General features: G+C 36.6%; 1 protein-coding gene across 12 annotated transcripts in view; it reads left to right on the top strand.

The window, feature by feature from the left end:
* Nucleotides 1-27,465, top strand: part of PTPRK (protein tyrosine phosphatase receptor type K) — a 376,393-nt gene that overhangs the window by 154,807 nt on the left and 194,121 nt on the right. For all 12 annotated transcript variants that reach the window (XM_077782214.2, XM_085576521.1, XM_021547162.4 and 9 more), the window contains exons 4-5: nucleotides 15,988-16,069; nucleotides 17,889-18,004. In XM_077782214.2, coding sequence (XP_077638340.1) covers nucleotides 15,988-16,069; nucleotides 17,889-18,004 — 198 coding nt within the window. The remainder of the gene's footprint in view (nucleotides 1-15,987; nucleotides 16,070-17,888; nucleotides 18,005-27,465) is intronic.

The raw sequence follows: 27,465 nt of genomic DNA, 5'->3' as shown, positions 1-27,465 counted from the left end.
ATTATTTGTATTGACCTGCCAAGGTAGCTTTTGTTATAAATTGGGCTATTAAAATGGTGTCTTTCCCAACTTTTACCTGGAAGAGTTTGTGTATGAAGTATGGCATGTGCTTGTCTAGCTACCCTTGTCTGACATCTCAGTAACAGTCTTACTCGCATGTAAATATTGGAATACAGCCCTCATTGGTTAGGTTTTAGAGAGGGCATGAAAGTTTCTATAGGTGTAATATTCCATTCCTTATTTTCACTTTCTTCAGGCTACATGCACTAAAAAATTTAATTTCAGCTAACTGCTGTGAGCTTAATTTCACATTGCATCAATTTTAGGAACTCTTGCAGCAGCGATTTTTTTTTTTTTTTTTAATGGAAAAACATAAAACCAACCAAACTCAAATCCTGATCGTTTCTTTCTGTCTTATCCCTTGATTAGCTTCTCCACTATTCACTGGGCAGAAGAAGAGTTTGAAGCTAAATAAAAATTGAACAACTGAAACTGCAAAGTAAACAGAGTTTTTGATGTATGGATGTATAAGAGCATGGAGGAAGTGCCTCAAAGAGCATTTTTAGAATGAATGAGCTGTTTTTTGTGTGGTAGTTAATATGTTAGGGGTCTGTAAGCTGGTGAAGTCATGAGGTTCTGTAGTGACTTAATCACACAGAGACACAAGGATCTCCTGAAGATAACTGTCTAGAAATAAGCACCCTGTGTCAGGGTCAAAAGCATTCCCTTTAATGGTACTTCTGGATTTCCCCCCTTGGAAATTAAAATGTTTCATAATCAAAAAGTAGATTTTTTTTGTATGTCATATGTATTTCCATTTCAGTTAAGGACTATTCTACTATCACAAGTTTGTAGTAAGGATATGTTTGGTTATTTCTTTCAAAATTATCTAAAATAGCATTTTAACATATGTCTAGTTTATCTATTTTTGTATTTGTTTAACTCATAATAGTAGCTGGGAAGTATTTGGGGCATAGTGAAAGATGCTGCTGAATCTCTGTGTTTTGCACTTCATAGAATTGTGCTTTAAAACCCTGGAACCTAATGACTTTTTTTTTTTGTTACTGTGTGCCTCAGTCTTCTCATCAAAAGTTTACTTTGAAAATAAGATATAAATTATTTTCTATGTTGAAATCAGACATGTCTAAATGTCTAAACAATAAATTATTCAGCTTGAATATTATAACCATCTGTTCATGTTTCCTTATACTCAGAGTTAATTGTCATGGTAATAGCGTATTTCCTTTTCTACTCTGGACCTGTATATAGTGTGTGGATGGAGTTTCTACAGCAAACAGAAGTTTTTATTGAAGCTCTCTCACAGTGTCTTGAAATTTTTTATGTTGCTAGGGAGAGTGGCAATTAAGACAGCAAGGGGAAAAAATCCTATGTGCATATGCAGGTGTGTGTTAATACCCTGACATGTCCATAATAAATTGCTTAGCTCACAATGAAAGCATTTTGTCCTCAGAAGTCCATCTTGCATACAAGTTTTGAGGCATTCAGTACCTTACAGTGAGATAGCATAAGATGAAGAGGAAGGAGGAAAAGAAAGCATGACTGTTAGTAAGGGATTGTTCTCCATATCTCTCAGGGACAAGATGAATAGCCCCCGAGTTCCCTAGATATTCTGACATCCACTGAATTTATTGTTCTACAAATACCTTGAATTTTTTCAATCCAGAGACCTGTTTGCAGCACAGAGATGGATCACACAGGTTTTTTTCTTTAGTTTGTATTGTCCTTATTCATCACTTACTTTTGTCAGGACCGTGATGTTTGACTTTGGTTTTGTGCACAGGATTGACTTAAGCCAAGGATAGCGAGATATGCCAAAGGACAAAATGACTATTACTCATGTTGTCCTACCTGCCATTTTTAAACAGTAATCACTGTAAGGGAGGGGAGCAGAAATTATTTGAATAGCCCTGTCCTATCACTGTTTACCTTGATCGAAATGGAAGTCTGCTTTGCCAAGGTACACTGTTTATTTCCCATTCCTATTACAGAGGAGAAGCCATTCACTGGGATATCAGTCATTGTAGCTATCAGAAAATGCTGGTAAATTAATTGTGATCTTTGAATATTTTATAGTATTTTGGTGTGTTAGTTAGTGAAACATTTTCTCTTTACTGCCTATAAAGAAGCTGGCCATAAAAGTTACTGAATCATATTTCTGATTCTCTAAGCAAGGTGTGCAAAAGTAATTTTAGCAAATGTTATGAAGCAAACTAAAAAGGATAGGTTATGTGTGGTGTTTATTTTAAAATAATTAAATCTGGGTAGAGCTTCTGTGCTCAAATGTCACATGTTGAGGTCTAAAGTAAACATAGGCATTGAATTAAAGCTACTGTTCAGGTTTGCTGTTTCAGCTTGCTTTTTAAAAGAAATAATCTGCTGCTTTAGGTGACACATGATTAACTGAACCTCTCTGGGGTATTACACCACCATGATACAAGCTCTAATCACACCAATTTTCTTAAATATCACAAGTGTTTCTTATTTAATATTTTATAAGTATTTTATAAGTTCATGTTATTTCTTATGCATCCTTAGCCAAAGTATAACTTACCTGCCTGAGCAATTAAATACAAAATTTAATGGTTGCCAGTTCAGGCCATAGTGGGGGAGAAAGTGCAGTGGAGGAGACAGCAAGTTTTTTATGTGAGTGTTTATGTTCTAGTGTCTAGTTTCCAATAATGGGGACTTTATCAGCTTTCTCCAATTGCCACATCTCAAGCTTTGGTTAGTGACAGGACAGGGATTGCCTGAATGTAGCCGACACACTCCACTGAGAGAATATAATTGTTGGTGCTGTATGAACACTGTGGGGAGATTAGATCTGTTTAGAATTCTGGAATCCAAAGAGCTGGGTGTTGTAATTGGAAAGTCTCGAAACCTCAGGCTGAGGTTTGGCTGACATGGTTGGCATATCTGGCTTGAAACTGCAGGAAGAGAAGGTCTGAAATGCATGGCTGAGGCACTTGAAAGCAAAACAAAATTCTGTTTAGGAAATGGTTTTTTACATATTTCTCTGTCATGTTAAGTTTTGCCTCCACAGACATACGGCCTGTTCATATCAAGGAAGAGTGGAATTTTCTTCTCTGTGTGTGTGAGCACAATTTATATCTGTGGATAAAATGGAAATAGGCAAAATAACTTAGAAAAGTACTATCAGCTGCAAAAGCAGCAGCAAAAAAAAGTACAGCTCTCCAATTTCCAAACTGATTAGAGACAGATTATTGGAAGAAAATCTGAAGAATTTGAACAATACAAACAACTCATGAAATCTGTGACTATTTTATTTCCAAAATTCTTTGGGCACTGCCTCTTGTATTGCTAGATGTTTTGGAAGTGAGGTAAAATCTAGGACTGTGTAGTGTGATCTAGGGACGTTATGTGTGTGGATTTTCCTCCCTATTTGGTGATACCCACTTTCATGACAACAGTGGGTGCCACCAGACATGCCCATCACACCAGCTGTGACAAAGTAATCATCTGGAGTTTGGAATTTGTACCAACTGAATATTAGTTTGGTGCTTTTGTTGCCTTGTGATGCCTAGATGCTTGTATTTCCAGTCTCATTGTTTCGTTTATTTTATTTGTGCACTGGCTTTTCAATCAGCTGTCTTAGATGGAAAAAATACGCTTACCTCACCAGAAGTTTCCCCACCATTTTAGCTTTGTATTTCAAAAGTATAGAAATAAATTTTGGTTTATAAATATTTTAGTGTTTGAGGGTGTCAGCAATGAGGAAGCAGAGAATGAGACTTAGGCTTTTTGTAAAGCTTCTGTGAAGCCTCAGTGCTTACAGGAGCAAGAGAAACCTCAGGTGACATCTAAATAGAAGACCTAAAAGAAAATTGTGCTATGGAAGCTAAGTGTACTCAAGTTTTGAAGAGAAGACACTAAGCTTGTAGGATGAGGATGGAAATGAATCTTAGTTTTATTGAGGAATTCATCTTGGTGTTGGTACTTTTGCTTTGAAAGATGAACCAAGGAAATGGAGTAGAGAAATTATTCTTTTGGACATGCCAACATTGAAAAGAGAGACAGAGAATTAAGGAAGATGCAGCTGTAGCTGCAGGAAGCCTTGTTTTCACATGTGCAAATTGAGTGTATTCTGGGAATGAGTGAAGGGAGCAAGATAATGCAAGATGGCAAAGGAGAGGGTCTGGAACACCCAAAGCTATCAAGAAATGCCTGATAGAAGGGAACATTATGTTGAGGAAAGGAAAAATGAGGAGAAATGAAGTTTGCATAAGGAGAATGTTACATGTTAATTTTCCCTTGAAATTATTTTTATTTCCTAAGAAGGGTGTTGGAAAGTCTGACATTGAGCAAAAACACTGAAAGTTGTTTTAGGATCTCCGTGTTTATTTTGGTAGTGTTGTACAAGTTACCTTTGACTTAAGAGAATGTTTCTTTTACTGACTTAAGACAAGAGCTTACTCAGTGTTGTATGTCAGGTACAGGTGTTACACATTGCAATCAGTATTCTTAGTTCAAAGCTGCCAGGAAATGTAGAAAGGAGAACCTAAAAGTTACACGGAAAAGAGCTGGGTCTGTGTTAAGCAAGGGAAAGCAGAAAGGAATCTGGTAACTCTATGTAGATAAGTGGAACTTATAAAAATATATGAAAATGTTGCTAATTAAAAATGGCATGATGAGTCTGACAGTCTGGCAGCAGTCTTTGGATAAAAACATAGTTAATATTTGCTGAGACACAGTGCCTTGTTCATTCTGTGTAATCAATACCTTATCCAAATTCAAAGTATATATTGGCACATGTAAGCACATTCATACACATATCTTTATATCAATTAGTAAATGCAGAAATACTTTGATATACTATAAGTGGATGACTTTTTTGTCTCTAGTGTCTCTAGTGTCTCCTTTGGAAGTTACGTATATGTTACCAGATCTATATGTGTGTATATATAATTGAACCTTTTACTACATTTAGGCTTGTGGTTTTATTTCAAAGAGTTTTGAGAATTGATATGCAGAAGAAGTAGTGCAAACAGATCAAGGCCTGTAGTTTTTAACACAGAGACGGATTTGGAATAATTTTTGTAGCTCATCTTTAGAATTGGGAAAATAAATATTATTGCACATGTATTTAAAATATGAGCATAAAGTAAATGTATATTCTGTGGTGAACTTTGCTAATTTAAATCTACATGGATTTTCCAGTAGGGAACAAAACAGAATTTGTGACAGATACTGGCACTGCCTTCTCAGTATTTATTGTGGTGGAGCAATGTACTCTTGGCTTTTGCCTGCTACTTGTCTGTGGTTGTTAAAGCTGTATTTTAATGTTGGGAATTTCTTGTGGCCTGTGGTGTTTTGCAAACCTTTGTGAACTGAACATGATGATAATTGGCTGTGACTGCAGAAGCCTCAGTCTGGTGAGGAGAGAAATCATCATTCCAATTGTGAGCCCTAATTTACTCCCACTTAAGAATTGCCTTTGTCGTCTTTTACAAAATGTCATATAAGTAGAAAAAGCACTGTGTTGAATATAATGCAGAGTGCTGTGATACAGATATCAACTGGATCCACTGGTGGGATAATGTCCCTGCCCCATCAGTGGAAAAAAGGGCAGTTTAAATATAGGTTATGACTTTCCTTTAATAGCCAGTGGCACAGTCTTTAATAACTTACAATGACTTACAATAATGAACAATGAACCTTGAGAGCAGAGATTCTAAAATTTGTTTGTCTTGGGCTTTAAGTTTATCTTAACCTATCTGAAGGTTACTGGTAAGGATGTCCTTCTCTCTTATCTTCTCATTGTAGATAAATTTGTAATTTTACGAGGTGAAAGGTTAGTACTCATCTATGCAATCTTTTCCTGCCATTTAATAATCCATCTGTTACAAAATTATTTTATAGGCATGTTAAAAATATGTGTTTCAAATTAAAAGAAGCTATGGTAAGTTTGCTCTGCTCATTATGAAACCTAAGCTGTTTCAAGAATAGTAATTGCTTGGTGTTTCACAGCTATTTTTCTGAACAATTAGGAAAAAACAAGTTGGTGCATTATCTTGAAAAAGTTCAAAGAATGTGATTATGAATTATTCTTGGTTATTTCTCTCTTTCAGGAGACAATATTAATTTGGGAAGTATTTCTGCCTTCCTTTTTCTGTGGAGAAAAATGATACATTCAAGTGCAATACCAGAGACCAGAAACATTACTCATTTTGGTAGACAAAATTGCTGAAATAGCTTATGTGGTACTCCTATAGAAGAAACAAAGGAGGTCTGCTCAGTATTAATCTTCAGCACTTAAAAAATGAAAATGGATTTGTTTTGAGAACAGAGAGACCCTTTTCTCTTGAATTTAGGATTCATCATTCCTTTGTTTGACTTTTCAGTTTAGCTTGTTTGTTCAAATGCTAGCTGAAGTATCAGATGTCTTTGCAGATTGATAATAGAGGAAAGGTGGAAAGGAAAACTACTAATAAGATTTTAGTGGATATATTGAAGTTAAGGGTTTTAAGGGGGGCAGAGGAAATTCTTTGCCCCCAAGTCTCTGTCTTGTTAATTTTTATCTTTGGGTGATGTGACTGACTTGACTTGTCAGTAACTTGTCTGCTCTGCTCTGATTCAGTTTCATTTGTTGAGCTCCTTTAATAGTATGTACCTCTTTCATACTGCTCCCTGAAAACTGAGAATATAAGCTGAATACCCTTAGATTTCTACTCAAAATAAATGGAAGAAATGACAGCAATTCTGTATTTAATTCTTTTAGTGTTAATAATATAATGCATGAAAGCTCTAAAAATATCCCAGGAAAATGTACCTGGGGAATCCCTTCTCAGTTTATTTAACATATTGGTCATTGCCAGTGGTGGGGAAGCGTAGATCTGGTATCATTCCTGACTGATGTTTATCTACTAAACATCACAGACAGATTCCACAGCTATTACTTTTGCTGCTTCACCTTCTTTACTATGCATTTCTAACATAGAAGTACCCTGAAAAATAAATATTTCACTGTCACAATCTCAAATGCAAGTTTCTGCTCTAAGTAGGAAATTAGGGAATTAATCTGACTTGTCTGATTTCATTAAGCAAGGCATGTGATATTATGTATAACCAAGTAGTAGTGACAGTTTAAATGGTTACAGTGTTCCTTGTCTAATGTTTTCAGAAGTAAGAAGATAATTTTCAGAAAGACTTGTTGAAATTACATCTTGGTATCTGGAGGCCTAGCATATCTGGTGTATTTAGAGACCTTTTCAAGGTCTTTCTCTTTGTAGCTCTCTTGGTAGTCTCTTGGTAGTGAAGGCAAAATCACTGCAACCTGGTCCCAAGTGCACATACTAGACATGACATGTGCAAGGATGTCAGTTAATGTACTTTGAAAGATTCAGTTAGTTTTCTTTGTTTGGGGTTTGTGGGATGGTTTTGGTTTTGTGTTTAGTTTTTGTGGTTTGCCCTTTTTTTTTTTATTTTCTTTTTTTTTTTAGTTTATAAAATTAAATTTTAGTGTGAAAAGCTGTAGGTACCATTGTGTATCTATGGAAATGCAGTCTGGTTGTATTTTTTTTTTTTTTTTTTTTTAAGATGTATCAATTTATGATACAACAGAAGCAAAACTTTAAGGTCTTTCTTCTTCAGGGTCTCATTTTCAATGTGTCTTGCTCTCGAGAACCACTTGGTTCTTCAGTATTTTCATTGACAAATATGAATTTTGTCAGCTTTGCTGTCTCTTTACCTACCATGAGGAATTAATTTCTTTCAGTTGTAGTAGGAATAAAAAATAAAGGAATTGAATCACTTATTAGGCATGGCTTGGGGTTGTTCTTCTATTTTAACCCTATGTGGAATTTTATTTTGCTTACACTAAAGTAAAGGTGCAGCCTGTCAAACTGATTTGTTCAAAGCTAATGTGGAGCAATAAATAATGGTTAACAAAGTTTAGCTTGCATTGCTTCACTGTGACAAAAGCCATTTTATACTTGATTTCTTTGCAGTAATGTGCTTCTGGAGAACTTGTTTATGTTGCCTTTTCCATGCAATTGTTTTACCTGTAAATTAGGGCCCTATGATCATTCTTGATAAATATATATATTTGCTGGATCTGTAATTACAGCTGATGAACTGTCATCACTAAAAAGACCATAATAAGAAGAAAGTATCAAAAAAACATACAAGACAATTTATGGAGTCAGCTCCATGGATGAGAGTATATTTTTACTAGGTAATTAGGGTAAGGAGATAGCAAACCTTTCCAGGTGACTTATACAAATAGTGCTTCCATCATCCCACAAATGATTCATAGGCAGGAATCATCGTAAAACAAGCAGGTGTTAGTTGGTAGCCAGCATTCTGGCAGAATACATCTAGTAAATATTAAAAGCTGTAAAAAATGCATATATAAAAGTTTTCAATTAACACTTTCTAAAGAGAAAAGGGTTGTATTCAATCCAACCCATAGCAAGTATCTGGAAGATAGTCAAAAGTGAACTTAAGCCCTTCTGTTTAATGTAAGTGAAATAAAACTATTTTGTAGGTCAACAATTTGAGAAAATCAGAATGGTCAAAGTTGAAAGGCACCTCTGTGGGTTATCAGGTCCTGCTCAAAATTTTCCCACATGATAGGGAATTCCCAAGGTCATTGAAAGTCAGAAAGGACTGACCTCTACTCTAGGTTTGAAGAGGTGGCATTATGCCACGCTTGTATTGCTGCATTTTCAGGTAGCTACCCATGTTCCAAGGAACTGCTTCTGTGCTACTGGGGAGAGTTTCCTTAAGATTTTAGTCTATTGCAAAAATAAGCAAAGCATTGAGTATTTCATATGGATTTTTAGCTTGTCTGTTATTGCTGGTCTCCCAGTTTTAGCCTTTAAATGTCATGATTTACAGTTCTGTCAGTGTTTTGTTGCCCATGGTTAAGAGTCATGCCTTTGTACATGGTGTTACTGCTATTTTAAAATCTCAATCATGTAAGAGCTTTCACCCTTAAACAAGGGTGGTATGGTATTTTGATTTTTGGTTTAGTTTATGGGCTACATAAGGATGTTTTTTCTTCAAGTTCTTCAGTCAGTCAAGAGCAGGGTGGGATTTTACAAAACTGTAAGTATTCCCACATGATAAACTACTACTGCTCCACAGCCAGAGTAGCTGTAACTCATCCATGTGTGGTGCTTCATCCAGACATTTTCTAGGCAGGAGTCTAGAAACATTTGACATAAGCAACTTGAAAGAAGTAAGCAAAGATAAGTGCAGAGATGTGATTTTTTTTTTTTTCTGGTGTTCACTGTGTTACTAACACAGTGGTTTCCAGGGTCACTGAATTTAATTGCTAGCTTTTTCTGCCATCAGGCAATTGTCATACAGGTCCTTCCAAAGTCTTATTATGCTTCATGTTAATTATCTGTTTTGCTGAAACATGTATATTTTTTGTGGAAATAAAATATTGTTATTAGATCTCAAAATGTTTGAATTGTTTAGCTCAACAAAACCTAACCCACAGTTGCTTTCACATAAAGAGAGGATTTTACACTTTTGGTGTGGCTTTGTTTTTTGTTTGGTTTATTTTTTTCTTCAGGGATTGAATATGTAGCTAGGTCACTTGCCACTAATAAATTCTCTAAAAGATCACACTATAGGACCCTTTGAAGGCATGTTTTTTGTGTGTGATTCTTCACCAGAGAGCACATACTGAGATGAATCTTGGCGTACAGATCTCCCTATGTCAAGTGAAACTTGAATATAACTTTAGGGATGAGAGCAGTTGTGAATGTCAGGGTTCCTTGTAGCTGACTCTGAAATGGTCAAAGAATCTGAGATGACCAGCTCAGCTGGATACCAGTGAGAAGATAGCCTTAACTCCTTTGGTTTCCAATGTCAGGAGGTGTGTTATTGAGGAAAAAAGAAGTAATTGGGTGTTAGCTGGCCTGGCAGACTTGAGATTACAAAGTTTTCACCCAAGTGTTTGATTTGCTGTGCTAAAGTTCTCTTGGGTCATGTCAGCTGCAAAGACTGCCTCACAGCATTACTTGAGCATTCGAGTGGAAATAATTATGTTTTCATGATTTCTAAATTAGTTCAGCAACATTGTCTGTAGCTGTCACAAGGGAAATGTTTTTTATTATGTCAACAAAATTTTTGTATATTAGATAAAATTTCTTTAACTATCCCTTTCAGCTAGCTTCCATTAAGTGTTTCTTTTGTAACATGACACTGTTTTCATGTTTATATTAATTTTTAGTTTCTTGGTAATTATAACCTTTGATTCAGTGTTTTAAAATACCTTTAACACTGTGAAAGCATTGAATAGGGCTGGAAACTTGTCAGTGAATAGGATTTGTTACTGTTTTCTATATAATTGGTCTTGCTCTGCATGGCATTTCATCTTCAGAGAATTATTTTACTGTAAAACAAACTTTCTTCTATGTACTGTTTAACCTTTATCAATTCTATTGCAAGTACTAGGTTTGAGTATATCTGCAATAACTTACTCTGCTGTTACAAACTGAAAATTAATGAAAGAAAAGAGGTGTGTATGAAGTTGAAAAAAAAAATTTAAAGTTTTCTTTTTATATTCCTATGAAAGATTGAAGTTTTATATCTGATGAGGTTAATATAACACATCTGATGAAGTTAGTTGATATAACTTCATGGCTTCTTTTGGTTTGAAGTTTGTTTGGGCTTTTTGTAGGTTTTTTTCAGTGTTTTTGGGGTGGTTTTTTTGTGCTGTACTGTGGTTTTACTGTGGTTTATCACAGATGTGTTAACTTCTGTCTGCACACAGCTCTCTAGTACACCTTTCCACCAAGCACTGGAATCATCCATGTACAGGTTGGATTTCAGATAACTCGGCTAGCTGAAGCCCTATGATGCCTAAACAAAAATATGTTGTAGGTTGAATGCTTTATGGAAATTACAGTATCTAAATTTTTCCTTTAATTTTTTTTTATATTTTCATCTCCAATTACTCTTCACCTCTCTCTAATTATACATATTAGAGCCTAGCAGAAAAAATTGTCAGCAAAACACTACATTTCTATTTTAACTGAACATTTTAATGGTAAAAGGTTATCTAACTGAGACATTGCTTTCTATATATGATGATGTGGCAGGACTGATGTCACAACTGGGAGATTGTGTCTCCTTCAGTACCATGACTGGTCAGAACTAGCCAAGTGGAGAAAGGACAAAGAAGGTCTCCACATTGTACTAAAAAGACCATTCTTGCTGGTGGTGCATTGCTTACAAGAAAAATGCATTTACAAAACCTAGGAACAATTGTATTCCTAAGGATAGGCTTTGGGCTAGAGTTGTTTCCCTCTTTCCTGGCTGCATTTTGTGCTTAAATTTACTAGGTATGCTTTGGGAGTGCTTATTTTGATCAGTGCCTCAAATGAGCTTCTGGTGATGATACATACACTTTTGGATCCTGACAAGATATAAAAATTCAGCGAGGCCAGTCCTGAAGAAGTACATTTCTTATATTCCTGCAAGTGCAGGCTTAACGCTCATGGTGATTACAGGTTGCATTGTTAGGACTGTGAAGGAATGTGGAGGTTTAAGTACTTCTTAAGCATTAAACTTCAATAACTAAGTGTCTGTAGGAGTCTCTGCTGTAATAATTACGACTTTTTCCATTGCATTCAAACACTGTTGAGTATTTAAATTAGTCAAAATGTTTATTTCTGGAATAATATTAGATAAATAGTGATTGCCATCTTCTGGATTTTAGAGCTGGGATATGAAAAGGGATGTGTTATTTTCCAGTACCTAAATCAAAACAGCTCACCCTTCCTTCCCTTCCCTTCATCCTCCCTCCCTCCCTCCCTCCCTCCATGCCTGCCTTCCTTCCTGCCTGCCTGCCTTCCTTCCCTCCCACCGAATTTTCAGCTTGGAGCCCTTTACAGGTTGACAAGTATATAGGTAAGAGTGATGTGATTAACAGAATCTAGTTAGATTGCCAGCTGTCCCTCTTTACAAACTTCTAGTGAAGCTAAGCTGCCATTCTCTGAGATAGTTCCTTAGATACAGAATTGTGTCATCATGTTCATATGGGACCAGAGTGGGTGCCAAAAAACAGTGCAAGTACAGAAGTTTGTAGGTAAAAACTACATTGTAATTGCAAGGACAGTATGTAATTATGAGCTTCTGTAGAAGGACTCACCAACTGTGAGTGATTGAGAAATAAAATGACAGGCACATTTTAGTGTTGATAATGAGATATAAAAAAAATGCACACTCCATAAAATCTAAATTTCACACACAGAGTGATGGACTCAGTTGAAGCTTGCTGTTGCCACTCTGCAACAGAATTGTGGGGTTCATAAAAACATCAGCATAGAACCCAGTGGTGGCCAAAAGAAGCAAATGAAGTGTTAAGAATGGTTAAAGAAGTTCAGTATAAATTAGGTAATGGTGTTAAGCTGTTGAATAAATTATGACTCATCCATATTTTGATTACTGTGTGCCAGCTCTGCTCCCATTATCTTCAAAGAATATAGTGTTGGTAGAACTTTAGAGAGAAGGATGAGCATAATCAAAGAAAAGGGAATGGTTTTTATATGAGATTGTCTGAACAATCTTTGACTCTTCACATTTGAGACAAAATTATTTGTACATTTACATTTGGGATACATGCTAGAGGTTTACAAAGTTGTGAATAATATAAAAGGCTATCTGGGATCAATTCATCACTGATTTGGGTCATTAAATGAAGTCTGGTATAAACCATAAAAGTGGAAAGGTCTCTTAATGCTGTCAACAATAAGCCCGTGTATTTTTCCAAATGAGACTGTGTTCACTAAAAGCTTGCATGTTTTTAGGGAGAAAATGGCCAGCTATATGGACAAGAAATGTGTTAGGAATGGCTAAATATGTAGGAGTGTGTCCAGTTCAGGGAGTTCTGGCCCTGGATCTTCATTGTATCAGAATGTAGGTATTGAATGTAGGTACTTCATAAACAAGAATATGCAATTTGATTTGGAGAAGTAAATGGCTATTTGTATATAATCTTGGAACCATGTAGAAAATTCTAGGATCGAGTCTGATTCCCTTGAGTAGCATTTGAATTACCTGAGATATTGAGCACTTCCCATTCTCCTTCATTGTGTCAGTTCTAGTACAAATGAGACAGGATAGTTGTCTCCATAACCCTGCTCTGTGCCAGCCCAATTCATTTCCTGGAAACAGTTTCTCTCTCTTCTCCATTAAAGAAAGTGAGCATGTCTCAGGAGTACACTATATGGGCATGCAATTGAATTGTAATAAGTGGAAGGACATTTATGGTTGCACAGACAATTAATGTTTTCTGACGAGAGTCATAATCTGAATTATTTTTCAGCTAAACAAAAGTATTGAAGCCATTCTTTCTAGGACTGTAAACTGAACAGCAGTGCAGATGAAGTGCAGGATTCACTCCCAAAGACTTGTGTCTTATTAGGATAAGCCTCCTCTGGTGAAAGCAATGGCTCAGTAGTCTCTTTTTTCTCAAGTAGTTTGTGTTTTTGAAGAAAAAACTACCTCAGGTTCTTAACTTGTCAGGATTTTGAACTCCTGCTTTCACATATATTTGCAATTCCCTTTTTCCATTTCCCATTTTAAATGTGAACAGATGTTCTCAAATTAAAGCATGATAATTTTTTAAACTGAGCAGCACTTTTTGCTATGTTACATCTATAGTTATGAATGTTTCATAGTTGCATTTGTACCAATTATGAATATAAAAATGATACTATATCTATGAAATCATTGCTCTCTAATATCTGTCTTTTTAATCACGGTATTTTCTTTTGCTTACCTTGTAAACTTTGTCCTTTATAACTTTTCATAGACTCCTTGCCTTTCCATATTTCTCCATGTTTTCTGGTTTTTTTTTTTTTTGTTGTTTTTTTTGGGGGCTTTTTTGTGGTTTTTTTTTTTTTAATATTTTTCTTCTTTTCTTCTTCTCTTGGTTCTCCATGTCTTTATCTTTCGATTTTCTGTGGATTTCTCCTTTTCTTGGACTTCCTACACCTGTTGGGTGGAGAGTACTAAAATTAATCTAGCAGAGGTAAAAAAAAAAAAAAACTGAAGTAAATTAATTTCCAGCAGTATCCCAAGAAATGTAACTTTCTCTTCTCTGACTCCTGATGTAAGAAGGTATCAATACTTTTATAGGCAGAGCTTTCCTAAAAACTGGATCTAAGTTATTTCCAGGTGAATTCATAACAACCCAGTTAGAGTGAGGTGCAAATTTAGCTCAGTTCTTAGCATTGGTGCTCAAATTTCTTAACTAGATTTTGAGAAACAATGTGTTTTCAGAGTTTGTGTATGTTATAGAACATACACATGTTGTATTGTGTTGTAAAAACCCCAGTCTGTCAGAAGGACTTTAAATATAATTAAAATATAAATATTTCTTACTGAGTTGTCTTCCATACCATGCAACCATTTAAATAGAAAAAGGTGATAATTGAAATTATTAAAGAATTCAAGATATTTATATTGATGTTCATTACTGGGAACAAATGCCAGCTTTCTGAAAATGCCTGAGGAGTGGGTAGACATTGTCAAACAATGCTCTAGTCAGAAATGTCAATGGACAAGGCACACTTTGAAAGTAGGACTCCCAGACACTAAATTAATTTCCATCGCACTGTTGTTGGCCAAGGCAGAGAACGAAGTGGGTTTTGTAACTAAATTCCATTTGGTTGCAAATAAAATTAGAGGAAAAAAAGAAATTGGTTAGAAGTGCAGTCTTAGCAAGAATGTCTGGAGAAACTAGGAGATGGATTGTAGTCCAGTGCTATCAAAATATATATTCCCCACAGCCATCCTCTTTCTGCAGTCAAAGCACAAGTTCAGGAACTCTCTGAAGCACCACCAAGCAATTCTTTGTTTTTAACTGCCCATTTGGGGTGGGACAAGACACTGCATATGAAGACAGTGTCTTCTTTTTCTTCATGCATAGGAATTTCCTCACTGCCTTGAAAGAAGGAAGAATGAAGTTAATGACTGTAGGGAACGCTGTGCTCCAGGACGGCTTTGATGAATGGAGACAAGAGATCTCTGAAGGGTGCTCTTAGGATATATGGTTTATTAGGGATGGTGAAAGGTCTTGCTTGGAGCTGCCAGACGCAGCACGTGGCAAGGCCTGAGGGATGAGGGAGGGGAGAGACAAGGGGTAGAGAGGATGCTCCAGGAGAGGGTGGAAGTTCCAAGAGAGTGGGGGTTCCAAGAGAGGGGAAGATCTAAGAGGGCATCTGACCCCTCAGAGACGCCTTATAAAGGGGCTTCAAGGTGGGCTGGAACAAGACTTGGGCCAATGGGGTCACAGACACCTGATGTTTCAGGGGAGGGTTACAGGTGTGGGGTGAACCATACATTTTGGGGGTTGAGATGGAACAGTCCACTTGACTTTTGGACCTATCTGTAGGTAAGGGTATTGTCCAGCCAGTAGGGAGGATTGTTTTCATCCTGGCTGTATTATCGTAAATCTTTTGCCAGGCAATTATATTTATTCATCCTTCCCAACAAATGACTACTGCATAAATCTCATGCTACAGCTGTTCTTTTTGTTGCCACTGGGGAGTGCCGCAATATTTCTGTGTTTTCCCCTGCAACTGTGCTGCAGAAGGTTACAGGAGACTATATTGTGACCCCCAGGAAGAAAACAAATGTTCTTAAAATTGGTTGATCACTTGTGTGCTGTGATGCCTAACTTGCCTGAAAGTAATGGCATTTTTTCAGAATTGAATCATGTTTGCACATTTATCTGAGATAAAGCAGTATGCAGTTAAACATGTTTTTTTCTGATGTGCTATGAGCAGCAAATCCAAAGCAAGCCATGTACATGAATAGTATGGAACTGCACCAAACTGAGTAATAAATATTCCATTCAGTTGTCAAACCTTGTAGGAACTTCAACTAAATGAAAAAGGCAATGTGTCTTATATCTGCACACTTGCCACCGGGGGAATTCTGTAGAAATGAGTGTTGTGAACATTTTTTCTTTTATTTTGACAGGTAATATTTGAAGCTGAAGTCTCAGATGGAAGAAATGGCTACATTGCCATTGATGACATCCAGGTCCTGAGTTACCCTTGCGGTAAGTAATGATTAAGAGCTGCATTTTTCTCTGTCTTTTCAGGACATATATGATATTGCTGTGGACTGCTCAGTTTTCATCACTTGATCACTGATATTCTTTGTTCTTTCAATAGTATTTTTGTTGCAGCTTCCAGGAAGAAATGTGATTGCAATAGTGATTTACCTGGGTGAAATCTTTTTCTGCCAGAAGTAAATTATACAGGGATAAAAAAAAAAGGGGACATTCTTCAAAGTCTTTTCGGTCATACGCAGTTGGTGTGTATAATCAAAATGGGTTTTAATGCTAATGTATATACTCACTGATTAAAGTAAACTGAATTGGCAGATGCTTGTAGGAGGTTCATCAGATTTTATACCTCTTTTCTTTTTTCTCTTTTTTAAAAATATTTTTCTCAACAGACAAAATAGATTAAAAAAATAAAAGAAAAAAAGGCTCTGGCTATTGAACTACTGAGAGATTGCATCTTGTTTATTTTTTTTGTGGACAGACTTCAGGCATTTATGTTTGCTTTTCCCTGCTAATCCTGGGGAATAATTGCACACATGCAAACACAAGTTATGACAATGAGAATATTCTGCTAATAAAAGGTTGTGAGGAAGAAATTGTTACTGTGCATTTCTGGCACTTGTTATAATTTTTTTTTTTCAATTTCTTTCTTTAAACTCTTCTCATCTTCCACTAGACATACCCTCTCTAAAATATGATTTCATTCTAGTGTACCACATGGCTGATAATTTAATCGCATTCTGAAATGACCAGAGCATAACAATATCCTGCTCCAACTTCGCAAAATTATGCCAAATAATAACGTTCCAATGGCTACCTCACATCTTATTTTCTTCTACTCCAAACCTTTTAAAATTGTAGCTCTCGGGAGCTACCAATACAGGGTATTTGAGTGAGTTACCTTTTTAATATTTCAGCCACCCCAGCTATCTGATGCCTGTACTCAGCCTGTACTCTGCTTGGATATGATATCTGGATTGTATGTGTATTTTCTTCCCCTTCTTTTTTTTTGTTTTGAAGTGCCAAAACAAAAAGCACTTGGGTACAGTCATCCCCAGTGCATTATCAGTACGTTACAGTATTCAGACAAGCTCTTTTTGTTACTGATGTTTAAACCCTGTTTGTTCCGATTTAATGGTTTTTCCTGCACATCATGTTTTTTTAGTAAACACAAAGGAGAAACAGTTCAGCTACAGTTTTCTTTAGTCGTTCTTGAAAAAAGGGTGGATGAGCTGTGTAATGTACCCATTCCTCAATTGTTTCTGTTGGCTTTTGTAGGTCTAGTAAATCCTTCAGGTGGTTGAGATTTCCTACAGCCTTTCTCAGTGTGGGAAATAGATTTGTCAGCTCCTGAAATATTATATTCAATGCCACAAATGATTTTGTTTTCCAAAGCAAGAACTCTGAGTTGCATTGCAAATAACATGAAGAGTATCTATTTGCTTGAGCAGTATGCTGCTAATTGGGTTTTTTTCAGTATGATGGCTTTCATACAGTCAGAAGTCTTTGGGACAATTCTTGTCAAGTGCTGCTGACATTTTGGCATCTGATCTCCTTCTTTTGGCTTCTATTTTAAAAAGACTTTATTAGAACACATGTATAACATAAAGTTAGTAGAATCACCAGGGGAGAAGGGGAAGTACTGAAAGCACTCCTTGAACACAGATGAGACAGATAATATTCTCTCTTCTGTTTCTTTTTTAGCCAAAGATTGCTAAAACCGGGAGGTTGAGGGAGATAATAATGCTTCTGGCACCTTTATTTTTTTATAATGACTTTTATTTGAAATTTTTATTTCCCTTCTCTACAGATAAATCTCCACATTTTCTGAGGCTGGGGGATGTAGAGGTCAATGCAGGCCAGAATGCTACATTTCAGTGCATTGCTACAGGGAGAGATGCAGTGAATAACAAGTTATGGCTCCAGGTAAGGCTAACTCATGCAAGTCTATTTGGTGAGAGGACAAGCTGCTTTCTTGAGATGAAATGTTTAAAATTCAAAGCCTTTTATTCTTCTGCATGTAAAATATATAGTTTAAATGGAGTTTTATATCTGTTCAATAGAGAAACTTGTAATCAGTTTTCCAATGTTCTAAAGCTTTAATTGAAAATAAGAACTGGGGTGGGTGCTGGGATAAGGTTGGCCCTTAAAGGCATTGTGTGCTTTCTCTCTTTGTAAATCAACTCCTCTTTTTAAAAATTTACTATAATTAAATGCAAATAATTGGCATTTGGGATCTAGTAATACAGAGCTGTAACACAGCTGTCATGAATTTTGAAGACTTTTTAATCACCTAAATTACCTGTCCAAGCAGTCTGGAGAGATGTGGCTGTATTTCTGTGTGCATTTCAGTTTTACTCAGTAGCATATTAATTGGAAGATCCTAAAAGGACTGCTGCACATCTTTTTTCTCTGTCTCCATAATAGGAGGAACTTTAACTTTTACCCATGTTTAATTGTGAATAGTATGTATGTCAGAATTTAAAATATGACTATAACTAGAATATAACACTTCTTAATATGAGAGAAGAAAAAAAAGAAATTAACACCACCTCCAGAATACCCAGTCTCCTCTATATTATGTCAATGGGGTACTTACATTTAAGACCACTGTTTGAGTAGAATGATGGCAAAGTTTCCAGTTGCTCTTAAAAAAATTAAATTTTACCACTTCAAAAGGATTTTTAAAAATCATTTAAGTGGTACATGTAAAACTTCTGTGCTTTCTTTGGTTTATATGTAAACCTTAAGCACCAACATCCATTTGGAATGGTTCTGTTTACTTTCAGAACTAAAAACAATGTAACTTTTGGGAAACAACACTTATAAATTACTTATAGTTAGAACTTTAAAATATGTAATTTTGGCCGAATGTATTTTGAAGTAATATATAATCAGTTATTTCAACCTGATTTCTGTTTAAATAGTGGAGCTGATGAACCTTGGCTAACTGCTGCATATAGGCATGTGATAAGCTTGAAACTGTAAAGAGATTTTTAAAAAAGATTATTAAAAATCTGATATGCAAAATGTATTATTAGACAAATATGCTGCAACATTAAAAAGGAACACAAGCAGTAACTGCATTGCATTTAGTGAAAAGGTATCACAGCAGTAGGAATGATTTGTATTTAATGTCTTTGAGCAGTAATTTGTTTAAATTGAGTAGACATGTAATGCATTAATTCAGAAAAAGCAGCTTGATTTCAGACTTGCCAAATGGAGCACACAAAGCACAAAAAATGAAACTGGCCTGGGCTTTGCTATAGCCAAGGCAAGACAATAGCACAAAGAGCATTCCAGCAAACCTGTGAAGCGCCACTTTCAGTTGATTGTGGGTCAGAAAGACCCAGTAGAGACAGCCAGCTGGAAATCTTCCCTTTCACTTGCTCCTTGGAGGCAGATAACTCTGACAGATTATCCCTTCTAACTTTCACTCCCCAGAGAAACCCAACTAGCAGCCAGATCAACTCAGAAAACATATGTTTTGTCCCTCCATATGCTTCATGGGTAGTTTATTTTTGTGTGTGTGTATATGGATCACAGATATGATAATTTCTCACAGTATGATAGATGAAGCACTTTAGAGGTTATAACTCTGCTTGCCTCAGCTTGTGAAGTGCCCTGATACTCTTGAAGATACCTTGATACTTGAGCTTCTCTTTTATTCCTTTTTCTCCTGTAAACAGTACTGAATTTTCACCAATTTAAGGGTGACTTTTTTCACTTATCATTCCACCTTGAAATCCTGCTTTGCCAATATGTGTGAATTGGCAACCTTCCCTATATGGATAATTTTCTTTAGATTGCACTCAAAGTCACTGTTGTTGTACATAGCTAATAGTGAATTTACTCCATATCCTTAAAAACTGGCATGGATATGTATGGGCCTCATGAAACACTGGAGTGTAACTTGGAAAAGGTTTGCTTTAACCTTTGACCAAACTCAGGATTCATAAAGCCCAAATAGCTTGAAAGGAAGAACTGGCAGATCAAATCAAATGCCTAAGTAATTGTTTTTGAGAGCCTTAAGCTGAAGCATTCCAGGAATGTATTTTTCTCATAACAAGAAAGGCCATTAAAAAAAAAAAATACAAAGTGCAAAAATGAAAACTAAGTGGATGATGGTGGGGAAGAAGACACTTGCCAAGCACATAGTTTTAGAGAAAATAGCTTTTGGTTATGTCCTTATTGAAAAAGAAAAATTATTTCCTGAGGAGGAAGAGAAAAAAAAAGAAAATAAAACCAGCAAAGAATTTGCTATTAAAACACATTCTTTGATAAGGAAAAGTTTGAGGAGCAATCTGGGACATCAGGCTTTTTTGCATCTGAGGAGATCCAAGATTTCATATGCTTGCATTGAAGTAGTAAATATGTGCAGGCAGAGATTTTGTTGAAGACTCTATCAGTGTTCTCTGACTTGTGCAGTCTTCTGTTTTGAGAAGAATTAAAGTAAATTAAGCAGCACATACAAAAAAATAGCAGCCACCCTGCTCTGTGTTCAAAGTCCTGCAGTACCATGGCTGCTTCAGCCAGGCTCTGTCTGAGCTGCTCTGGTATCAACTCTTGATCCCTCTCTGTACTGATCTGGAGTTTTGCAGCTCTCCAGTAAATCAGTTCAGGAAAGTGATCTGACTGAAAAAGACTTTGACTCCAATTGGATTTTTGTGTTGGTGGGGAGGAGGGTTGAGGATACTGTGTATTGTTGTGAATTTTTTTATTTGGGTTTTTTGATTTCTTCATGTTTGGGTTTTGTTGATTTCTTCATGTTTTTCTGCTTTTGTGATTTTGTTTTTGTTTTATTTTAATTTGTTTGCATGTTCTTTTGTTTTTTTGGCTTTTTTTGTGTGTGTCTTTTTCCCCAGCTTGATTCATGTCTAAATTACCCATATGAATAATGTCAGCAGGTGGAAAAAGATTGGGATGTTTGATTAGAAGCAGGGAAGAGGGAAAGACTGTAACCACATGATATAAAAGTGGGGATTATGGTAGTGTGTCTCCTTGTAGACCTATGTAAACTTAAATTTTGTTTTAGTTATTGGGCCCTGATTGTGTACTAGATGTTCTATCTGCAAGTACATTTCCATGCTTATTTTTTTCCCAGTGTATATATAATTAAGTGCACATAGTGTTATGTGCCTAAAAATAAAAATGGACAAAAATAGGCACAGCATTTCAATACACGGTTTCCTATGTGTTTACTGCTGTAATGACAGTATTTTCATCAACACCATTTTCGATAAATATATGTCTGTAAACATTTCAGACAAACAGGGATTAACACTGAATTGAACTTCTCCTAACTTTCATGGCTGCAGATGCTGCTCTTGTTTGTTTGTTTTTGGATTGTATCTGGTCTCTTGTCCCCTTTGATATCCCTTTCCTGCCACCCTTGTATTTTGCAGCCTCAATGTTTGGGGCAGTTGAAACTCTGTTATTGAAAGATAAGCAGTAAAGATAACAGAAGTTTTCAAAAGTTGAGGCTGCATTAATAGAGAATAAATATTTGCACAGATAAAGAGATTTAACTGGTTGAACAAGATGATCTGAAACACACCTTTGTGACAGTGTGAATAGTAGGTGTGGGAGCAGGACAGAAATGCAGCTCAGATTCTTTTGTTCTTCACCTTTTCAACCTGATCTGCTATCAAATCTTTTGTGGTTATGCGCTGAAGGATTATCTTTATGACCTGCAATTATTAGCAAATTCTGAAAGGCTTTCAAAGTCCTTAGGTTTTGTTTAAATGTTAACATGTTAACATTGATGTTTTTTCTGAAATACATTCAGTCATTCACAGTGCTTAGTATGTTTTTTCCTAGTCATTCCCTTCAGAATGTAATGCTGGGGGGCTTTTTTCCCCAGTATTTTCCAGCTTCTCTTAGAAGTTCCACTGTAATACAGAATACACCAACAGCTGTAGTTTGGTCTTATTGTCCACACTGAAGCAGTTGAGTTGTGTGATAGGAGTTCCTAAACCCAAGGTGGTAACCTAGGTTTTCCATCTGTAATGCTTTGGTATGCTCTGATTTCTAAGCTTTAGGAATTAGCAGAATTTCCTGCTGAAAAATGCTTTCTTGTAGGCAGTGACCATAACTGTGTGTGTAGTCTTAAATAAATTAATATAGTGTGTATAGATAGATATAATGATTAACCGGTTTTTGTCCACTTACTGCTGATTTTCTTTCTAAAGCCTATGAATTTTCTTTCTTTGAAAAGATGCTTAAAGAATAAGGAATTTTACTTCTATTCACATTTGATGCATCTTGCTGCTTTGTGCACAGTGATTTGCTAAATTAGTGTAAGAAGGACCCCAGTTTTATTCTCTTTATTTCCTGTGAAATGTCAGGCATTCCACTGGAGTTGTGTCAGTAAATAAGCATGCAAACAAGTTACTTCTGCATGGTAATCCTCTGCTCAGAATGGATATGTGTTATGTATTAAATTTTTGAAAGAATAGTGCACACAGGGCATTCTAGACATGAAAATGCAAGAGTGGGGAGTTTGCTTATTTCATTTGACAATTTCTCTTCAAAGAAAGCTTCATTTCTTTGCGAAGATAGTAGAGAAATAGAATTGAATGGGGAGATTAAATAACATTTGGGTACACCAAGACTCCAGAAAGCAGTGTATGTATTGTCCAGCATTTGTTTTGTCAATCTAATTGGGATATCAGAGCAATAGGGTTTTTTGCATAATCGGGCTGTGTTTAATGGCTTCCCGAGCTGGGAATCATTGTGGCTCCCAGAAGCCAAATACAATTTTCAGTGTCTTATCGATGTCCGGTTTAGCTGGACACTCGTACAGTGCAGCATGTAGAGCTTTTTGCTGGAACATCTGTTAAACCATATGTCTTGGCACCTGGTTCAGATGGCGATAACTGCGGCACTAATGAGTCCATCCATCATTGCTGAGCTTTGCATTAACATAGCATTGGATTAGGGGAAGCGGCTTTTTCTGGCTTTGCAGTCAGATGTGCTTTGCCACGCTCTGCGGTGATACCATTTGCCTTGGCGAATCTGAAATTCAAAGGGGTACCGGCTGCACGCATTTAAAGGTTTAATATGCGCCTTGTAATCCTGGGCAGATTTGCCATCTGAGCGGTGGCGAGCGGGCCAATCTGTCAGCAATAGCTGTGGGTGCTGGCTAACCGCCCTCCACTCAGGCTGCCAAGGCTGGCGCGGCAGCCCCGCGCTCGCCCGTGGAGAGGCTCGTCAGCGTTAATACGGTCTGATGCAGCCCTTCTCTCTGCCAGAGGAAAGTGTCTTTCCTCATGGAATAACAGATAATTAAAGCAATTGCCTGAGAGTAATAATTGAAAAAGTGAAATTAAACAGCATTATGGAAAATAAAATGCAAATTGCTGTAAAAACAATGGAGTCAGGCTGACCTCCCAGCGGTACCAACTGTTAGTGGAGGATGAGCAAGCGTCTGTTCGGGCTCAAACAACTGGCTGCATCCCAATCCTTTTGTAGAGGAAACTGCCATAATCCCCAATGCCCTGTTCACCATCATCTTGGGTTTTGGTGCTGATTGTCACAGAATAGGATATTATATTTATCATTCATTTTTCTTGCTAGGTACTGCATATATGCACTGTTTAACAAGTCTTTGGACTGCAGATGGTATCCTGTGATGATGCATTGTGCAAGACCGACATAGTATTCCGGGAATTTAGATTAGGAAGGCTGTATAAGAATTTGTGCCTCTGGCAAAGGGTTGAGGGACAAAACACTGACTATTTTGTTTTGCTTTCTGAAAGGGCTATTTCCTCTCAAAGGAGAGATGTTGTGCAATAGAAGTCCATTCCTTCTGCTGTTCCCAGGTGAAGACATGGATTAGCATTCAGCAGGAGGGTTGGAGTGTGGGCCGTGGGTCATTGGGTAAACCATTTAGCTAACCTAACAGTGAGTGCTGGGAGGATTGCTTTTGGTCTCAGAAAAAATGCATTTCTAATAGGAGAGTCATGTCCAATTTAGCTTTGTTTTACCTTGTTTGCATGTTACTTTCTATGAGCTTTCTAATGTAACTTTGCCTTTTGAGATAACATTGCATTTTGATACAGTTAATTAGCTGGTTAAGATACCCTTTCTTTAGTTTGATGATAAAACATTTGCTGTTACAGTGCATCTGCCTATTCACCATGTTCATTGCATTGGAAGAATGTTTTTTGTTGGTTTGCACTAATTTTATGATCCCTGAAAGCTAAGGAGAGCTGAGTATACTCTGAATGTTAGGAAAAGCTTTATTATTTTGCTTTTTAATTCAGTGCTGCCTAGAGACAGTTCAGAGAAGATGTCTTGCTAGCATCCGCAGGGTTTCAGCCGTGAAATTGTGATGGAGAGTTTTGATCCCCTTTTTGGTTTTGGTCAGCTGTCAAGTTTGATGCTTTTTGGTTTTGAACTGAAATAAGCCAGTCAGGCCTGCTTGCCCTAAGGAGGAGTGGGAGCTATGAAGTTGTGTGGAGGCTGCAGGAAGAGAGAAGGCCTATGGCTCTGGTTTTGCACTTCTCCCTGGGTAGCAGTGGGTGAGCCTCTGGGGAGACAGAAGACTTTTTTGGATTATCAGCATCATCTGCCTAAAGCAAGTGCTAATCTGCACAGCAAACTGGGCTGTTTGTGCCAAACCTTCTTTCCTCAGCCAGTAAAATCCTGTTCAAATCTACATCATCTTACCTTTATCTTGATTACTGACAGTGGCTAGGCAGGGTATAAGGTGGGGTTTTTTTTTGTGTTTTTTTGCTGTGCTTCAGGTTTGCACAGAAACCTCACTTTCCTCATTTGTTTCATATTGGTTGCTTTTACTTATGGAAAATATGTTTTTGAAAGGAAAAGACAGTGTAAGGAGGCATAGTGGGCTCTTTTGCAATGACGAATCTATTCTGCCTTCACTTTCACCTCATCGTGTTTATGGTCTGTGATACACATTCTGGTTTCCCAAACATTTTTTTCAAATTTGTATGAACAGCTGCCTTGAAGTGATCTATAAGGCTCCTTGTAAATTTCTTGACTTGTAGTTTATTTTGTATCACACACTCCAGATTCAGACATGGTTATACAGAATATTGAACCTATGAAAATTACAGTATTCATAACTTGTTTGTTTCACAAATATTTTTTTATTCCTCTGTTTTCTTCCCCTTCTAGTCACCTTTGATGCTATCTATGTCATTTAACCCTGAATGAACCTTTCTCCCTCTCTCCTGCCTCATTTATCAGCTTCATGGATAAATATGGCAGTTTCCCCTAGATGCCCGGTCATCCTAGGTTTCAACAACATGAAATACTGTAATCCTCCTGGTCTTAATTTAATTCTGCCCCAGTTAGCTAAGTCCTCTGGTCTGCATAGCTAACAGTCATTTAGTTTGCAAAGCAGCCTTTGGAGCTGCCCTCCCTGTAGGCCTTCCCTGGGCTCCTGTGGTGACTGGAGCGTCTGGTGCTGGGGGCTGTGATGCTGATTGTGGCCTCAGTGGTGGCTCCTTCCCCTCCTGCCTTTTTGTACTTTACAGGTGGAACAGCTGCCGTGGAAGTTTGGTCCTTCTGTGTAGTCCTGGTAGTCACTCCTCAGTCAGCCACTGTCTGAAACACCCACGTAAATGAGACAGCTGAAATAAAAGGTGTAGTTATAAATTCCTTGGCCATTCTGTCCTGGGGTTCTTGTCTGTTACCACCTGCATTCAGGTTGTCTTCTCCTCAGTGGTGTGATGTGTGGTAGGCAGCCTAATATCCCAGGCCCTAATTTTCTCAAATTACTGCAGGACTTAATGAAATACAGAAGAATAAGAGTAGCCAAGGTAGGCTTGGATGCTTTTAGAATAGGGTAAAATTGTCTGCATAGACATTTTTAAGGAGCTGTCTTGTGGTATGTTGGCCCTCAGTGGTGGGTTTTTATGCATCTTTTTTCTTTCATTGTCTTCTAAGCAGATTTTTATATTTTGTGCTGCAGGATAAATACTGTATTTCACTGTGCACTGCTCGAGGTTGCATAGACCTTAAATCACTGTGTCTGGAATCCATACTTTTGTGAATTACGTGTTTTTGGTTGCTTGTTGTTTTTTTGGGGTTTTTTTTTGGTTTTTTTTTTTTTTTTAATCAAGAACACTGCATTCCAGAACCAAAGCTTTCTGAAAAGTTCAATTAAAAAAAAAACAAACCCAAAACAAAAAAAACAACAACAAAAAAACACAACTCTTTTTTTTTTTTTTTAATGTTCAACATATGTTTGATTAGGCTCAAAGTAAGAGGCTTTAAAATGCTCAGAGAAAGTGAGTTTGGCTTTTATTTGTGTGGTGGCATGGCTAGGGACATGGTACTGGGAATTTTGCTAGTTTGCCTTGGGTGGCTCTTATTATAATAAAATAAATTAGAAGAGCCACCTCTAAAGGGCCAGATGGCTCTTAGTTTGATTATTTCATCAGAGCCCTTGATTTCTTCAGTAGGAGGGTCAGTGCAGTGTGATAGAAATTTGTCCCCTACTTCAAAGGGAACAAGTTTGAGTAATAGCAGTGCATGATACCAAGACATTTTAAGTAATTGAAGATTTTTCTGTACTGCAGGGCAGCATGCAGGATAAAGCTTGGCTTGTTACATTTGTTCATGATCTTCGGTGTATGTTGGCATGGGAAAAGTTGAGTGGCTTTTCTTGCTAATAAATGAGTGCACATTGGAAAGTAGAATCTTATTCTGGTTTGCTATCCATGTAGGAGACCAGAAAGTTAAAGCAAATCCTACTAATTTCCTACTAAAATAATATTTAATTCTGCCCCTTATTAATCAAACAAAAGAAATTGCTAGTTCACCTTCTTTTATTCTAAGAAGATAGGACTATTTAGGCATATTACTTAAACTATATTTCTTATTCATTAACTGCTTGGAAAAAAATGATTTCTTAGTCTAAATTTTGTACTTATAAATAAAATTGGAAAAATAATCTCACTTTCTTCAGTAATTAAATCCTTTGTAGGGGGAAAAATTAAAATTTTATTTATAATTTCAGACAATAAATATATGTCATGCTTTGTTATGTTCCTAGTATGTTAATAAATTTCAAAATGCCAAGAATATATTGAGACATTTGTGTAAAAGAAAATGTAATTTTCTTTTATTTTCAGTTGTGTAAAAGAAAATTTAAATTTTAAATTCAATAATAATAGTAATAATAATAAATGGTTTTAGATTTTTCTGCATTTTTAAATTGTGTCATAAATGCTCTAAAAGAATATGTATGTCTGTGGAAAAGGGACAAACAGGTGCATATAAAGTAAATTTAAACGCTATAGCTATTTGTGTCTTTTACTCCCCTCTTTTTTTTTTAATTTTTTTTTTTAATTTTTTGAAAATATCGTCTGGCAGAGATTGTGCATTATAGATGGTATTCTAACTATCCACAG

Source organism: Lonchura striata, chromosome 3 (genome assembly GCF_050655825.1).
Source record: "Lonchura striata isolate lonStrDom1 chromosome 3, ASM5065582v1, whole genome shotgun sequence".
Classification (NCBI taxonomy): Eukaryota; Metazoa; Chordata; class Aves; order Passeriformes; family Estrildidae; genus Lonchura; species Lonchura striata.
The sequence above is the reverse complement of the archived record's forward strand: the minus strand, read 5'-3'. Positions and strand labels throughout refer to the sequence as shown.